The sequence below is a fragment of the Hippichthys cyanospilos genome, chromosome 21, assembly GCF_059441005.1.
Source record: "Hippichthys cyanospilos isolate Australia breed blue-spotted pipefish chromosome 21, RoL_Hcya_1.0, whole genome shotgun sequence".
NCBI classification, from domain to species: domain Eukaryota; kingdom Metazoa; phylum Chordata; class Actinopteri; order Syngnathiformes; family Syngnathidae; genus Hippichthys; species Hippichthys cyanospilos.
In genome coordinates this window covers 14823639-14842500 of record NC_142389.1, presented here as the reverse complement: position 1 = coordinate 14842500, position 18862 = coordinate 14823639, and the positions used below count along the sequence as shown (strand labels likewise).

At 40.0% G+C, this 18862-nt stretch overlaps 1 protein-coding gene across 7 annotated transcripts in view; it reads left to right on the top strand.

The window, feature by feature from the left end:
* The window catches only part of polr1h (RNA polymerase I subunit H), a 45009-nt gene that overhangs the window by 2542 nt on the left and 23605 nt on the right, over positions 1-18862 (top strand). For 2 of the 7 annotated variants that reach the window (XM_088404328.1, XM_088404326.1), the window contains exon 2: positions 5232-6412. The exons of 3 other annotated variants lie outside the window; for them this stretch is intronic. In XM_088404328.1, the coding sequence (XP_088260454.1) occupies positions 5558-6412 (855 nt within the window). In that variant the 5' untranslated portion in view covers positions 5232-5557. Of the gene's footprint in view, positions 1-4368; positions 4563-5231; positions 6413-18862 lie in introns of those variants that run through there. 2 more of the 7 variants (XM_088404327.1, XM_088404335.1) reach the window with 2 other exon arrangements.

The following is an 18862-nucleotide window of genomic DNA, read 5'->3' as shown; positions in this document are numbered from 1 at the left end:
CTGTAACGCGGTAGTGTAATACACACAAAAAATCGTAATATTGTACTTGTTACAAATCAGAGTAATGCAATGCATTACAATGCATTTTTAGCCTGAAGGTGTTTTTTTTTCCCCCTCCCAAATTCTCCAAAAACACTGGGAGATCGGAGGAGAGAATGGGAGATGAATGTGGCAGCTGAAGACAACAGGTTGAATATGTTGAATACGTACACACGATGGACACACGCTGACTCACACAAAATAATGCAGGAAAAAAAACATCTGGGTCAAATTGTTGCAGCTTTTACTGTTCTGATAAGTTTTAGGAAGTAAAACTGGCGTATATGCCACACCCATTATCGCAAATGCGCATTATTTGGTGGAGGGCATTAGGCATGTCTGGAGGCTTGTCAGACTAAATTTCAGTGATCTTACTTTAACGGGCTCAGCAAAGTATGTCAAAACGTTAAAAAAGTAGTAAGTTTTTTGCTGCCACTAGGTGGTGCTCGCAGCACAACAAAAATTGGTTTGTAGGTGTGTTCTGCATTGGACTCCAATCAATATATCAAATTTTGAAAAGATAAGACCATCTGGGTCCAATTACAGCAACTTTGTTAATATTGGTGAGACTTTGAGACGACTTACAGGCCACACCCATTCTCTTAAAGCAACACTATTTTGGCCAATTTTTAGTTAATTTGCTCAAACAGGATTAGCACCGTCCACAAAAGTGTAAAAAAACTGAGTTATTAAGGTGAAGGAAATTTGAAAAACATATTTTGAAGCCCCACCCCCATCATATATGTTAGCTGATCTTCACGAAATTTCGCCCAGTTGTGCCCCTACATCTAATAATAAAGCACGCCAAATGTGGAGTTAATTTGGTCAAGGGTTTCGGTACCTGCAAATGTACAAAAACAGGCCACATGGCACATTCAAAAGTTGATAACTCTGGCTCTGTACATCCTAGCATAAGGCTCTCTTTATTTTTTTGGGTAGGTCTTAAGGTCCTACATATGCCTAAAAAAAAAATCATACTTGGTCAAACGGGTCGGAACTAGCTGCAGTTTTAGGATCATCTGGGTTCAATTAGAGCAACCTTTACTGATTTGGGGAAACACGTGGCGTACAGACTACGCTCAAAGATCATAATGTCAGAAAATTTGGTAGCTGTCATTCTCCATGTCTTGATGCAATACTGACAAATTTTCAGTTCATTTACTCTTACGGGATTAGCACAATAGATTAAAGCAAAACATGTCATTTTTTTTTCTATAACTGGGTGGCAGTATAATTAATTTGAAAATGTATAATGGAAATCCAGTGTAGCTCCAAACATCAAATTGATCCTTTGCAAACAAAAGGTATTCCCAGCAGAACTATTTGCCAGGGTTAGCTCACCTCTCTGGTAGCCCAGTCAGAAATCTGGCCAAGTCTGGACAGGTTAGCCAATAGCTACGCTACACATCTAAGGCAATCAGCCAAAGGCAACACCGCATACAGTAGCTTGCTTGTTGAGCATTGCACCACCTTCCTGCAGTAGGCGTCCACTCACGTCACGTTCAATGTGAGGCCTCTAGATGGCGATCTTATGACTCGATTGGTATTACAGCTGTCTATTAAGTTATATGGGCCGCTCGCCCACAACTGTTGAAGCGAATGCCCAAGCCCCTGGCTGGGTGCAGGAAGATTTCATACTGCCTGGCAACAGAAGTTCGCTGAATTCTAATTTACTAAAAACTCCAATTTAAAACTAGAACACTGACAGGAGCGTAATCAAATGGATAAGACACGAAAAGAACAGAATATGGAGAATAATTTGATAATATAAAAATACATATATTTAGTAAAAATAAATTTAAAATGAAATTTGGCTTACATTGTAGTTATAATTATTATAGTTTATAATAGTTATGATAATGATGTCAGGTTATGTTAGGCCAGCAGAGAATGCCTTGCTGGCCCTGACAGCCAACCACAGAGATATACCATGGTCTTATTTGTCTGGCCTGCAAGCTAAAAAGTGTTTGACACCCCTGATTATGTGTGTGACCATTTAGAGTGTCCAATACACTTTCCCTGCATGTTTTTGGAATGTGTGTGATGAAGCCGGCTTTTCCACTGAGCCACCGGTTCTCTAACATAACTGACAATATTAATCTTAATGGCATAGAAAAAAATCTATTAGAATTGTGATCTTCATTTTATTGTACTTTAAAGTACTGTATTTTCCGCACTATAAGGCGCACCTAAAAGCCTTACTTTTTTTAAAAAGCTGATGGTACGCCTTATAATCAGGTGCACCTTATACAGTATATGGATCAATATTGAGATTGGGATTCGTAGATGGGGAATGAACTGATAAAGTAAGCTTTACTTTTGTGTGTTTACAGTTGAACAAGGTTGGTCATATTGACATTGAGTTATTATGCTATTGAGAGTTTAGAGTTATTATTTGACAGGCAGTCCTTGGACGTCGACCTACTGCAGTACAAATCCATCACCCATCCATCCCTTAAATCTTAAGTTATTAAACCTTATACAATAACTGTACTATTTTCCCTTCCTGTTTCCATTCCTTGACTGTTGTCTGGGAACACAGAGAGCCAAACTATAGTGGAGCTTGTAGCTGACCAAACATGATAAAAAGCATAATAATATACTTGAAATTACAATTTTTTTACAAAAGGTAACAGCTTTCCAAAGCTTTCTTCTCATCACTCTCCCTCATCCGTGCGCGTGTGGGATCTTCACTGGGAGACGGCTCCAAGTACTGTTCTCAATAATTGGCCAGGCAATCAATCAGCTCACGGGTACTCCTACAAAACATGTGATTGGTCGTGGCCGCGCCAGGAGCCAATGGGGGCAGGAGTGGATTGCAACTCCAACAATGTGTCTTGTAGGACTGCGTGTGAGCTGATTGACAGATTGCCTGGCTAGTCAGTTTACTAAAATAATTAAACTACCATAATGTGGTGATCATTTCTTTCAAATCAGTCATTCAACTACTATGGTATCAAGTAATAGTACAATGTTGGTTCTGTCATGTTGATTATTTCCCCCACACACATGTTCACATGCTCCCGCGATCAAACAATTAGTCAATCACAATCAATGTACAGTGAACCCCTGGTTTACGACATCCCTGCTTTACGTTTTTTTCACCTCACGATGAAGACCTTGCCATTTTTTTGTCCCTTCTTTACACCATTTTTTTCCGCCTCAAACATGGCGCTCGGTGTGTGGCGTCACTCTGTGAGTCACTCACTACCAGTATCAAGCAGTTTACCGAACTAAAGTGTGGGTCAAGAACAGGAGTCACCAACATGCTGCCCGCGGGGAGTGGTTAGGCCCAGAAGATCACATGAGTAACCCACAGACCTGTTTTGCAAATAGTTTACAAGTGATAGAGCATTGTGATTTTCTGAATTTTACTAACGATTATGCATATTTGACATATACATTACATATGTAACTTGATTCACATACTTACTACATTTGTTTCTTAATTGTGAGAAATCAATAACATGTTCAGGGTCTTCACATAAACTGGTAGCCCTTCGTATTACTCATTACCAAAGAAGTAGCTCAAAAAGGTTGGTGACCCGTGATCAAATACAAGGTATGCAATTTTGACTTAACAAGCTCAAACCATCCAAGAAACATACACAACAACTGACTGACAGAGGGAGACAAACGGCAAGGCCCGTCGGGATGCGCTACACTGAGCACTCTCCGAGATCTCTGCAGTGATAAAGTTACATGAGGTGGTGATGGAGGCGGAAAAAAGAGAGTCTTCGGCCATGCCCCCTAAAAAGGGGGCTTGGCTCAATCTGGAAAAAAAATCCTTGCACATGCGTCAACAAATAAACACTCCAACATATCTTGCACAACATTTAGATGACTGGGTGTATGACAGTGAGGGAAGTGGGGACCCTGAGGTGGCCCTGTGGGGAGCGGCCTGGTGCAGCGCTTCCTCAAGCGGCAGTCACATCACGCAGGTTGAATTCAGGAATGTGTTTGCGTAAATCTTAATTTATGCTTGACGCATGATTGCTTCGCTCGGAAAGTAGACGTGCGGAATTTCTCCGGCATGCATTTTGCACTTTATACTTGGTGCAACTTTCCCCCGCAGCCAACTGATACTCTCCCATGCTATAGGTGACAGTAAATGGAGTCTACAGCATTTAAACAACACTACTATAAGGTAGAGAATCCTCGGAGATTCAATCGATCTAAATTCTTCCAAGCTGTTTTTAAACAGACTCCTCATCTCTCTCCAGTGTGCACGCTCGCCAGTTGTTGTTCACGGTGTTCAGGTCACGGTAGTTCTTGGTAGGAGGAGGAAAGGTGGGGGGGGGGGGGGGTAATCTGTGGAAATATCCTATATAGGAGTGAAAGTCTAATAACAGTTTGTTTCGGGGAGCAGGGCGACAAACAATGTGGTCGACCTTTAGCCCACATCATGAGACTGAAAGAGTTTTCAATTAGCTGTATTTGCATCAGTTACTTAGAAGCAAAACGCCAACTTCTCCACTATGACAGCCATTCCACACGTCCCAGGGACTCAACAGTTTCCATAGGTAAAATGAGCACTGTTGGTACATATGCAATGTAAATATGGTTCAATGTTGATGTCAAACACAGAGCGTGAGTATTGTATATTGTCGTTTTGATGACGTGCGTGTGAATGTGTCTCACTGGTTTAAACCCAAAATTTTTGTGTCTGCTCTATGTGAAAGCTTCTGTGCAATTGATGGACTATTTTTGTTCTGCAAATGATTTCCTTAAAGGGATAGTGTGTAAGATTGAGAGAGTTTTACATTACGACCAGCGGGAAGTGCTGCAGGTGCTGCATTTACCATTGTCTGTAGCTATAACAAACATGGCCGCCTCCGGAGAAGTGCCACCCGCCATGTAATATAATTTAATGATAACTAGTTAAGTTAGTTTTTGAAATTTACAATGATTTAGTTTATTCCTTTTTAATGTAAAACGGTCAAAATCTTACACATTGTCCCTTTAAAGAGTTCATAATTGATTAATCATTTTAAGTTGTTTTCAATGCCCTTAGAAAATCAACTTGCAAGCTCTGGAGCCTTGAAATACTCTTCACAGAGTCGGGATTGTTCTCTAGTGCATCAACATTTTTTCTCTGCAGATTCTACAGATGACAAACTAATGGAAAAGTGGATGAGACTTCATTTTACTGATGTTTTTTTTTTTTTTTTTTCCCCCGGCTCTGTTTCCAGGATGATGGCCAAAGGATAATGTACAAGGAGTCGCCTTTCCTCAACCCAAAGTGACCCAATTTATCCCCATTTCTGTCCATCAACCATTAATGGAGTTGACGTATTCCACAATAAGATTGTGTGAATTTAATTGTCCAGGTTTTTTTCTGGACATCCTCTTCAAAGGAAGACATGCTTGTTGTTAAATTTAGTATGATGTAATTAGACATCAATTTCTGTCCAACAAAGCTTAACGCTTTGATTTGTGAGACTCTTTCTCTGGCTGCATTAGGTGTTCCCTAGCTTTATCCTTTTCCACAACCTACTCCTTTAAGTGTTCTTGGGCCATGGTTCGAAAGAAAGGTTCCCTTATACTATGTGGTGCATTTCTGTTTGTTGCATGGAATGCGTTGCTATTACTTTATCTTTGGGGACGGCCCCCGATTGGCCGCCTCGGAGAGGGTGGTGGTGCAGAGCCAGGAGGAAATGAAGAGTGGGGTCTGATCAGAGGCAAAGGAAGCCGGATCAACCTGGCAGGGGAAGTGATCCGGCTGGCAGAGGAAGTTGAAATTCAGCTTGAGACCCAGAAAAAGCTTTTAAAGCAGATTGAAAGTCACAGGGCAGCATGGTCTAAGCAGAAAGTTGTTGGGAAAAGACAAATGGCTGTTACAAAACGTGTTGAATCACAAGCCATTTACCAGCTTCCAAATCCTCTGCTTCCTTTGAAAGACAGTGTGGGTACCAAGGATCAAATTCTAAAATACATGCAGAAGTCTCATGCTTCAGTAGCCCCAGATGCTCAGCACCAGTCAAATGTTATCAAAGTTGACAACACAGATGAGAACCTGTCAACTTTTGTTGCAAGCCCAGAAGTTGTTATACCTATCCTGGTCATTGCTTGTGACAGAGTTACAGTAAAACGAAGTCTTGACAGACTGATTCAGTACCGTCCTTCTCAAGAACTCTATCCTATTATTGTCAGCCAGGACTGTGGTCATGCTGAAACAGCTAACATCATTGGTTCATATGGCAATCAAGTGACACATATTAGCCAGCCAGACCTCTCGGAAATCAGAGCACGGCCGGAGCACAGGAAGTTCCAGGGATACTACAAGATTGCCAGACATTATCGCTGGGCACTGAATCAAGTGTTCAAGACTTTCTCACAGTCCACTGTGGTCATAGTGGAGGATGACCTTGAGGTAAGTTCTCAACTGCTTCATCTTTATTCTAATAGCGTTCCCATCCCCGTACTTACCATAATGATGTTCTTAACTCATTCACTGCTACTAACAACAGTTATCCTCCAAGATTAATTTTAACTTTGCAGCTTATAAAGTTAAAATTCAGGTTTAAATTTGTTGTCAATGAATGAGTTAATGTCCCATTTGTACATAGTTAGGGTAGCCAATTAGGCAACCCGCCCATGGGACGGGGGGGGGGAAACTTGAATGAGTGTGGGCTGCTCTAAGACCACATCATCCTTCTCACTATGTATGTAAGATCAACAGCGGCCAGAGCCGGCACCAAAAAAACGGGGGGGGGGGGGGGGGGGGGGGTAAGCTTGCTGTGCACTTTACGGTAGATCTGGAAAGAAGAGCATTGCAGAGAACTTTCACTTCTCTGGGATGTGACAGAGCCAGTATTTTCACCGACAGCACCATTATTCTTTTTTTTTTTTTTTTTACACTGCGTGTTCCTCGCTTTGCGGCAATACTCGCCTGCCAAAAAATAAAAGTTTCAGTGTTGCAATCAAGTGGCCGAGACCATGCTAAATATTGTGCTGACAATGCTGCACTATTGTTAGCTTAGCACAGTAACTACGGTTGAACAGCTGTTAGGTGAAGCAAACGCTGCACATACCAGTTGTCTCAAGTTCTCGCTTCCGCCTTTCTACAAGTCAGGTGAGTGCTCTTGCTTGGCTGTTTTGTATTGAAAGCTCAACTGGCCGTGTTGGATCGCTCCCAGTGACCGCAAAGCAGCCGCCATGATTCACTCATGCCCCCTGCGTGAGCCGTTGAATATTCCCGAAGTTGATTGGCTGTCGTGACTCCAAACGCGAAAAAAGTTAAAAAAAAATTTAACTTCACGCGAAAGGCAAAATTTCGATTCTCGTGACCGCGCGCGGCCATTCACATCGCTCCATTCGCGTCCATCATGTCGCCCGACTTGCATTTGCGCCCAGTCGTGCTAACTCCATTGACTACAATACAAAACTCTCCGCTTTTTCGCTTCGTTAGCGTTCGGTGTGCACAAAGCATTAAACAAAATAATCTCCAAAACATTATTTCACGTGCAGCCCAGTACCAGTTGATCCACAGACCGGTCTGTGGACCGGGGATTGGGGACCACTGGTTTAGAGAACAATTGTTAAAAGCCAAAGGACACATTTTACCCAGGGATGCCAATAATTAACCTTGCCATTAATTGCTTCTCTTTATTCTCTTTCAAGCATTTTTAATTGATTGCACTGAGTTGTCATTTAGTGATATTATCACAAGTTTTCTTTTTAAATGTCATTTATTTTGTAAAGCTGATGTGAATGTTCTTCAACATTGTCAATGTAGTACTTATGCTTTTTCTGCCTTGCAGTCGTGTTTATGAATGCCTCCATTTGACTGCTTGTGTGAAGTACATTGAGTTGCTTGTGTATGAAATGTGCAATAGAAATAAAGCTGACTTGCCGTGCCTTAAGGAGGGCAGTGTATATCAAGGTCGAATCAACGTGATCTTGTGCAATAAATGTTTATTGCTGATATCTTTTAGTGTCACCACAAAAAAATAAGGCTAGCTCTGGATTTTGTGGGGTTTCTGGTTTAAAGCTATTCCGTTGTTTTTTTTTTTTATGACCTACAGTACATCAGGGGCAGTTCGTGCATTTCACTCACAGGCCTTCAGTGATTGGACCCCTCATGCACACACGTAGGCATTACTGGACCACGCATGCTATTTTTCAGAGCATTTAAACTTCAATGACTACTTACCAAAAAAGATTTTAAAATAATATATTTTAGAGCTGTAATTTTAATACCCTGATATTTTTGCTCGTGGTTATCAAAACATTTTCTGATATTTCCCATGCCTACTCACATACATTCAAAATAAATCAGTAATGTTACAATTGTGACTGATAATTCCCCCGATATGCTCAGAGATGAACAAACTGGCACATGTTTCAGATGCAGATTCAATTTAGCTACTCACTTGAAAAAAGTTTATCTTCATCTCTTGTCTGTCATAATTGTACTGAGAAATATTTATTTTACATTTTGGCAATAGTTTTTAAGCATAATATTTTGGTATTGCTATTTCCTTGTAAATGACAATGTATCTTTTATCTTTTTTATTTTTTGTTTAATCTTATTTTATAATATTTTTTATATTTAATATTTATTTGGGGAAAAGGGCACATTCCTGACAAATCATCACGTAGTAAATGTAAAAAACAAACAAACAAAAAAGAACTTTCCCTTTTTTATTGTCTTGTAAGGCAGACTGAAGCCTTATGATTGTTCTTTGCATATTCTATTGCTTGAAGCAGAAAAAAATTCTGATGGAATCATTTTGAATCGGGGACCCCGAAATCAGAATCGAATCATGAGACAAATATTCCCACCCCTAGTGTTTGAAAATCAAGGAGTAAAATTTTGACAAAAAAAATATTAACCATCGTCCTCTTTTATTCAGCAAAACTTGAACACTTGCTAACATTTTCTTACAACTTAGTCTGCCATGTTTTTGTTGATCTTGCAGGTCACGTTTTCTCGTTTTTACCTGAGATCTTGTTATGAGATTTCGTCTGCAGAACTTGAAATCTGATTGAAAAAAAAAAAAAACAACTAAAAATGCTATCTTTTGGCCTGTAAAAACATCAACTCTGCAATTTTCTTAGTATCAGCGACAGGTCAAGTAATACACAATCAGGTAACAATGAGCCAGAAGATAAAAAGTGAAAACGAAATGCTTCGTAAAATCAAGAAGAGAAACAAAAGTTGACTTATTTAGTCAGCCACCAATTGTGCACTTTCTCCACTTCAACTATGAGAGACAAAATGAGAAAGAAAGAAAAAAACCAAAGAATCACATTGTTACATTTTTAAAGAATGTATGGTGGAAAATAAGTATTTGGTCAAAAACAAAAGTTCAGCTCAATATTTTGTGATACACTCTTAGTTGGCAATGACAGAGATCAAACGTTTTCTGTAACTCTTCACAAGATTTTCACACACTGTTGTAGGTATTTTGGCCCATTCCTCCATGCAGATGGCCCCAAGAGCAGTGATGTTTTGGGGCTGTCATTGGGCAACACGGATTTCCAACTCTTTCCAATGATTTTCTATGGGTTTGAGATCTGTAGACTGGCTAGGCCACTCCAGGACCTTGAACAGACCGTATGAATCCACTCCTTCGTTGCTCTAGCGGTATGTTTGGGATTGTTGTCATGCTGAAAGACCCAGCCAAGTTTCAATCCCCTTGCTGATGGAAGAAGGTTTTCATTCAGAATCACACGATACATGGCCCCATTCATTCTCTCCTTTACACGGCTCAGTCATCCTGGTCCCTTTGCAGAAAAACAGCCCCAGAGCTTGGTGTTTCCACCCCCATGCTTCACAGTAGGTATGGTGCTGTTTGGATGCAACTCAGCATTCTTTCTCTTCCAAACGTGACGAGTTGAGTTTATACCAAAAATTTCTATTTTGGTTTAATCTGAACATATTACATTCTCCCAATTCTCTTCTGGATCATCCAAATGCTCTCTAGCAAACTTCAGACGAGCTTGGACATGTACTGGTTTCAGCAGGGCGACACGTCTGGCACTGCAGGAATTGAGTCCCTGACGGCGTAGTGTGTTACTTATGGTAGTGTTTGTTACTATAGTCTCAGCTTTCTGCAGGTCTTTCACTAGGTCCCCTCATGTAATTCTTTTTGCTCTCCGTTCTTTTTTAACATTTTTACCCCATGGGGTGAGATCTTGCGTAGAGCCCCAGATCAAGGTAGATTATCAGTGGTCTTGTAGATCTTCCATTTTCTTATCATTGCTCCCACAGTTGATTTCTTTACACCAAGCTGCTTTACCTTTTGCAGATTCAGTCTTTCCAGCCTGGTGCATGTCTACAATTTTGTTTAGAATGTCCTTTGACAGCTCTTTGGTCTTGGCCATAGTGTAGTTTGAAGTGTGACTGTTTGACATTGTGGACAGGTGTCTTTTATACTGGTGACGAGTTCAAACAGTTGCCATTATTACCGATAACGTGTGGAAGACAGATGAGCTTCTTTAAGAAGAAGTTACAGGTCTGTGAGAGCCAGAAATCTTGCCTGTTTGAAGGTGTCCAAATACCCGTACTTATTTCACTGAGGAATTTACCAATAAATTCATTAAAAATCAAACAATGTTATTTTCTGGAAGATTTTTTCTCTCATTTTGTCTCTCATTGTTGAAGTGTACCTATGATGAAAATTTCAGGCCTTTCTCATCTATTTAAGTGGGAGAACTTGCACAATTGGTGGCTGACGAAATACTTTTTTGCCCCACTGTACATTTCACTGTGACCAGTGTTCCCTCTAAGCTGCGAGCGTGCGTATTTGCGCACTGCTTCCACGATCTCAGCGCACTAGAATGTCTATGCCGCGCATAAAACACAAGGCAATACAAATGTATTAAATAATAACTAATATTAGACCTCATCCTATCTGGTTAATTAGACCAATAATATTGTTTTCTGTACTATTTTGCATTGTGACAGCGAGTGACAAGTTTCCAGCCTATGAATGTTCACTTATACTATTCATCCAATCAAACATAAGGACAGAAACGTTCCCTGCATATACACTCCATGGTGGTTAGCTAGGTAGCAACAGTGCAGAGTTAAGAGACGTCAAATGCTAACCCCTTTTCTTGCGAAACGAACGAGCAGTGACACATCCGCTCAGCACGCCAAAGTAAAAAAGGAATGCGCTTCCTATAAGATGGAATGGCTGTCGGAGCATATGCAAATAGAAGAACAAGCGGTAAAAGTGAGTGAGATTCTTTTTTTCTTTTTCACAACTTGTGGCTCGTTTATTGCCATGGTGACAAGTCATGGCTAAAACATTTATTGCTCAAGACATAAAAAATAAAAACAAACTTGTTGAAAATGAACAGAAATAGTTGTGATTTGTTTGGCAACATTGTGCATTCTTCTGGCCGCCTGGCTTACTTGTATGCTTTACCAGGTTCAAATAAAATAAATATAAAATTTCCACAGGTCTCTCTTTGAATCAATAAAACGATAAATTTATTTCCACATCAGTTCTAAAGTTCTTCAAAAGTACTTCAAGTAGAAGGCAAACATTACGGTGAAGAAACCGTGCACTCTAATCTGCAATCAATCTCAATTGACCCTGTGATGCGAACCCCAAGGCTCTTAAAGGCCACTATCATGGACCTCTCTCCCAGACTTAAAGGGGCAGAAAGATAAATATCCACTGGGCAGTGAGCCAAAACAACCAATCAACAAATTACAAAGACGGAAATTTAGATTAACTTTGGGATCAAAACCAATAATAATTCCAAATGCTGTGACTTGGCTCCTACAAACATGGCAACCATAGACGCATCGTTCTCCCGTATTGGTCCTGGACGACGCTTTTCACCTCGGCTATGCTATATTCAAAGATTAAAAAATGTGCAGTCTTTGTTGGGAACGTTTATGCATCTCAGTTACGTGATGTTCAAATATGAGTTTATTGTCCAGTGTGAGTCCCAAGTATATAAAATGATTAACACGCTCAACTGTTGTATTGTTTCTAGTGATGAGTGCCAGGTCCGGGCTGTGTGGTTGAGTATGTAGTATGAGTAGCTCCTTTTTTTTTGTCTACGTTCAGTTCCAGGAAGTTGTGTGCACAGCAGTTGGTGAAATGGGTGAAAGACTGTTGGTAAGCTGTAATCGAAATTATTGTCTTTGAGGAGGACGAGAATAGCAGTGTCATCAGAGTATTTGAAGTAGCGGTATTTGGTGACGGGAGGAGCTGGTGCAATCATTGGTGTAGGGTGTACATAAAAGGGCTGAGTACACACCCCCGAGGGGCTCCTGTGTTGGTGGTCCCGGTGGATGAGAGGGCTGTACTGATCCTGACAAGCTGTGGTCTGTCACTGAGGAATTGTGGATCCAGTGGATCTACCTCATTATGATGAAGGTGAGTGCAATAGGTCTGTAGTGATTCAGCTCAATTGAGCGGGGCTTCTTGTGAACTGGAATGACTTTTTCCAGGCAGTGGGAATGAATGCTGTCCTGATGGAATCCCAAAAGATGGAGTAAAAATTTGGTGACAGCTCCATGGCGCATAATTAAAATGGTCATAGGACCAAAAAAAAAAGTTTTTTCATATATTAGGAATGAAAGTTAAGGCACCTTTATTTACACAATGCAAACAATTAAAGATAATTTAAAAAGAGCCATTTATATTTATAATACACAAAAAACCTTCAAAAATGACTTTGAAAAAATGCTTTAAGAGCTTAGTCTTATAGGCTTGCTGAATAACAGTGTGGGCAAAGTACACAGATTGTTTACTTGAGTAAAGGTAAAGCTACCCTATATAAAAAATGACAAGTAAAAGTGCTGAACCAAAAATCTATTCTAGTAAAAGAAAAAGTGCAGGCTCTGAAATGTACTTTAAAGTACAATAAAAAGTAAAAAGTACTTTTTTGTGATTCAAAGATAATTCTAATAGATTTTTTTTCTATGCCATTAAGATAAATATTGTCAGTTATGTTCAAGAATGGGCAGCGCGGTGGAAGAGCCGGCTTTCTCACACGTTCCAAAAACATGCATGGAAGGTGAACTGGACACTCAAAATGGTCAATCACGAAATCAGGGGTGTCAAACTCGTTTTAACTTGCAGGCCGCATAGAAGAAAATCTATTTCAAAGTGGGCCGGACAAATAAGACCATGGTATATATCAGTGGTGGGCCGTCAGGGCCAGCATGGCCTTTTCTGCTGACCTAACATAACCTGACATCATCATCATAACTATTATGAACTATAATAAATACAAATATAATGAATGTCAATTTAATTTTAATTTAATTTTTACTAATTATATATATATATATATATATATATATATATATATATATGAAATTATTCTCCATATCCTGTTCTATTCGCGTCTTATTTTATCTGTTTGGTTATGGTCCTGACAGTGTTGTAGTTTTAAGTTGGAGTTTTTTGTCTATTAGAATTCAGCTAATTTGTGTTGCCAGGCAGTATGAAATCTTTCTGCACCCAGCCAGGGACTTGGGCATTCACTGGACAAATAATGCTACACACACACACAATGCTATAATGCATGGATGGATGTATGGATGTTCAAGAAGTCCTGCCAGACATGTTCTGGATGAGAATAGGGTTATCTTCACTAGAATGAAATACGTCCAACTTTTAATATTTTTTTTGAGTACCATTCAATCTCAGTGAAATTTTACAGCAGTGCTTTTTATTATTCGCTAAGTCGCGTGAGCATACAGTGGTATATCTAGACCAGGGGTGCCCAATACGTCGATCGCGATCTACCGGTCGATCGCGAAGGTACTGTGGGTCGATCACATGGCATTAAAACGTAGACGTCAGCCTATGATCCGTCTTCACTCTGAAATTTGTTACTTTATTGGCATATGGGGGGAGGTCGGTCTGACCAATCTGACCTTTTCTGACAGAGGGGTCACTGCACATGCGCACATAACGGCGCGTTCTCGCAAGCTAGTGAGTCAGCCTCTAATTTATTTATTCTAAACGTAAGGATATAAAAATGAGTGAGGGAGCTGGACCAAGTAAAAAGCCAAAAACGTACCATTTCCATACGGAATGGGAGGTGGACTTTTTCTTCACTATGTCATTTTCAAAGTGCGTTTGCCTCATCTGCCAGTCTGTCATCGCTATACCGAAAAAGGGAAATGTGGAGCGGCATTTTCGGACTGTTCATAAAAACTACGATACTGACTTCCCTCCGAAAAGCGAGCTGAAAAGGAGAAAGGTGAAAGAACTAAAATCCCAGTTGTCTGGACAGCAGTCATTTTTCTCACAGCTAACTTCAAAAGCAAAGGCAGCCACCGAAGCTTCGTTTCGGGTGAGTCACTTAATCGTTAAGAACAAGAAATCCTTCCAAGACGGAGAAATGGTAAAAGAGGCATTTGTTGAAGCAGCTGACTCGCTGTTCAAAGACTTTAAAAACAAAACTGAAATACTATCTTCGATAAGAGCTCTCCAGCTATCAAGAACTACAGTTACACGACGCAGTGAAGCCATGGCTAAGGATTTGACTAAGCAACTTTGGAAGGACATCACAGATTGCGAGTGTTTCTCTCTGCAGTTGGACGAGTCTACAGACGTGAGTGACACAGCCCAGTTGTGCATTTTTATTCGGATGGTGTTTACTGATATGAGCACAAGAGAGGAGCTGTTAACAATCCTGCCCATGAAAGAACACACGCGAGGAGAAGACATATTTCAGTCTTTTAAAAACGTTATTGAGAAAACCCAGCTCCCAGTGTACAAAATGGTGTCCATCACCACGGACGGAGCGCCTGCGATGGTTGGCCGCTCGAATGGGTTTATTGCCAAGTGCAGGGAGGACGATGCTTTCCCAGACTTCCTTAATTACCACTGCATATCATCAGAGCTGGAGATGCAGGGAAAGTCATGTGTGCAATTTGACAGTGTACGCTACACAAAACAGATTGACAATTGCTTATCAGAGTTTGACAAACGTTTTCAAGACTTTGCTTTACTTGAGCCTGTTGCTACATTCATGTGCTACCCTTTTCGGGAAGATGCTGAGGTTGTTTCACTTGCATCAAAAATTGCAACACTGTTTCACCTGAACTCATCTGGAGTGGAGGATGAGATTTTGACACTACAAGCCGACATTGAGCTGAAGTCCAGAGCTCATGGACAATTTTGGAACTTACTCACAGAGGAAAAGTACCCCAACATGAGAAAATGTGCAACCTCCTTGACTGCATTATTCGGCTCCACTTATTTATGTGAGTCAGCCTTTTCCCACATGAAGATCATTAAGTCCAAGTACCGTTCCACCATGACTGATGATCATTTGGAAGTGTGCTTGAGGCTGGCTGTCAGCAGCTACTGTCCGGACTATACATCCCTGGCTGATTCCATTCAGTGCAAGTCATCAGAGTAAGGTAATGAAAAAAAAATGCACAGAGTTGTATTGAGCAATATGGATTCATGTAGTTATGCAAGGTACACCAACATATATGGTTCATATAAAGAATTCTCAATATTTTTATAAATAAATATATGTTTTGCAAATTTATAGTAGGTAGATCATTTTGACTTGGTCATTTTATAAGTAGCTCGCATGCTGGAAAAGTGTGTGCACCCCTGATCTAGACTGTTACCTTAATAATGTGCATTGTCCCATTTCAGGAAAATAAAATTAAGTTGGGCACTGTGAAAATCATCTATCCACTCATTATCTGTAGCCGCTTAGCCTCACTAGGGTCGCTGGCTAGCTGGTACCTATCCCAACTGTCTACGGGCAGTAGGCGGGGGTGACACGCTGGACTGGTTGTCAGCCAATCATAAGGCATAGTGACAAAAGACCATTCATGCACCCATTCACACCTAAGGACAATTTAGAGTGTTCAATACACCTGCCATGCATGTTTTTGGAATGTGGAAATACGTCGGAGAGAACCCACACAGGCTCTGTGAGAACATGCAAAATCGGCACAGGTCAGCGCAAGCTGGATTTGAACTTGGGAATTTGAACAGTGAGGCGGACGTGCTAACCACTCTTACACCCAGCTGCGCTGTGCAAATCAAATAGCCAAATAAAGACACATATGTATATGCCAAGGACATAAAAAAAAAAAAAAATGTATAACTGCAAATGAATCAATTCCTTTCAAACTCCACTCTCCTTATTTGCACAACAGTATAATTAACTGATAAATAAGATGATAATAATAATAAAATAAAATTTAATCAAAATGATTTTCTATTTTCATATGTCTGCCTTTGGGATGTGTGGAAGTTGTCTGCAGCCAACTTCAATAATGCCTAACATCAGTGGCGGTCTGTACATTTCACTTAGGCCTTCAGTGATTGGACCCCCATGCGCCCAGGTGCACATTACTGGGCTACACAGGCTACTTTTCAGAGCATTTAAATATCAGTAAACACGAAAAACCAAAACTTAGAATAAGCAATAATCATTTCAAATTATTTTTCCACGAAGTTTTATGAAGTCCACCAAGAGCAGACAAGCTTTAACAAGATTGCACGCTAAATTACAAATGGCAATGAAGTGTCATGTCTGGGAAGTAAGGGAACAAAAAAATGTAGTTAAACTGAGAAATATGTGGCTCAAAAAAGGAATTTTCAACAAAGAAATGAGGCAGGACTGAACCGGGGAGCAAAACTGGACCAGACAGGTGGACCAAATCAAACTAGCGAGAACACAGACATAAACCTGAACAAAACCCCACAAACTCACGACAACCAAACCCAACCAAACATGACAATTGAATATGAATGACATAAAATGACAAAAACATATTAACTCACCCAAAACGGCTGTCCTGAAGTTATTTCAGTACAAATTCCATTCTTCTTTTTTTTCCTCAGAAACACTTTCATGACTTGCTTGTAGAGTTTGTCTTTGTGTCTCATTTCCAATAATAAATCCTTTTGTATTGACATGGACGGCAATGCTTAAAGTCGCATCGGCCCAATTTCTGTTTTGCTCTTCTTCAGCCGTTGTGGGTTTAAAAAAAAAAAAAAAAGGGTGTCCACAGGTCTGGCTTCAGTGTACGCTATGCCCATGAGCTAACGTTAGCTGGTTGAGCAACATGTTTTTTTTTTCCTTTTTTTTTTCTTCCTTCTTTTCTTAGATAACTATTTAACTGCTTCCAACAATAAATATGGTGGATCAATATAGCACCGCCTTCCTGGTGTGAGTATCTAGTTACGTCACATTCTACGTGAGGTTTCTTGATGGCGGTTTTATGGCTCGATTGGCTATTGCAGCTGTCTAACATAAATATGGGCCTGTACACATTGCACACTGCACAGAAGCCTTCAGCTGTTGAAGCGAATGCCCGAGCGCCTCCGGGTGAAGTCTGCCTGGCCACACACGTTAGCTGGATTCTAATTGGCTTAAACTCAACACAATAAAACTGCAGCAGTGTAACCATATGGATATAATATGACATGAAAAGAACAGAATATGGAGAATAATTTTACATATAAAATACATATTTAGTAAAAATAAATTTAAAATGAAATTGACTTTTATTGTAATTGTAATTATTATAGTTTATTATAGTTAGGATAATGTCGGGTTATATAAGGGAAGCAGAGAAGACCTTGCTGGCCCTGACGGCCGACCACTGTCTAATATGCATATCATATTTAATCTTAAATTTAGGGAAACAACATTTCTGTTTGGTTTAACCTGAGTAATCAACTCAGTGATTTCTCTGGCGCTATCTGCAAGTTAAAGGCACCCAGGCACAAACAAATTAAAGCAATCAAATTATGTTGGAAAAATCCCCACAGTTTTGCCTGGTATAGGCTAACCTTGGTAGAAAATAAAACCAACGAGGATATAGACTGTCAAAAAAAATGTTAGCTAAAAACATTAGCATTATCTTTATCAGCATAGCTAGCTAACTTTAGCCACATTATGAACAAATCCAAGCTAGCTAGCAAATAACCAACATTATAACAGTGGCACCGTATAGTTAACTTACCTTGTAGTGCTTTCTGAGATTCGACGGAGAGTTCTTGAAGGCAAACAATCCAAGATGTTTTGACTTCCCCAATGAGCGCGAAGAAATCCTTCAAGTATGCCCATGGGTGACGGTGAGTGGCTGCTTATTCGGCTTATTTGTACGTGTCTTATTCAACACTAGCCTCTAGCATAGACAACTGACTGCTATCTTCTCTACTCTCCAGGTTATCTGACGCTGACAGTTGTGAGATGTCCCTGCGTTTTTTTAAATTTAGTGGCAGCCAGGCGTATTGGTCATACATAGTTCACGTAGTTTGTGTAAAGATGATAAAAGAAAAGTACAAGGCCTTTTATTGTGAATTGCTAAATCAAATAAAGTAACGAGACATTTTTTTTTAAATGTAGCAAGTAAAAAGTACGATATTTGTATTTTAAATGTGGGGAGTAAAGTAAAACGTCAGAAAAAAATACTTCTAAAAGTACAAAGTACAGGCAAAATTTACTTAAGTACAGTAATGAAGTATTTCATTACTTCACATCACTGTTGAACAATCAGCGTGGTTTTAATTTGAGGAAAACTTGTTCTGGACCAAAGTGGCCCTTCACTGACTAATGGGTCGGTGCAAGGACTCTTATCTCGCAGCGTAAAGAACAAGGGGTGGACAAAAAAAAGAAAAACTAAATGTTTCTTTATACTTCTGGATACATGACAGGTACAACTGGAAGGCTAATGATGGTGCTTGAAATATTTTTAATAAATTTAATAACAATTCTAGACACAAATAAATGACTGTCACAGGGTTTCTTACCATCTGCCTGGGCCGATAAGTGTTGGGTGTAATGCATTAGAAAAGTAACGCATTACAAATGTAATGTAATTACTGTAATGCATTACTTCTGCTGGAATGCG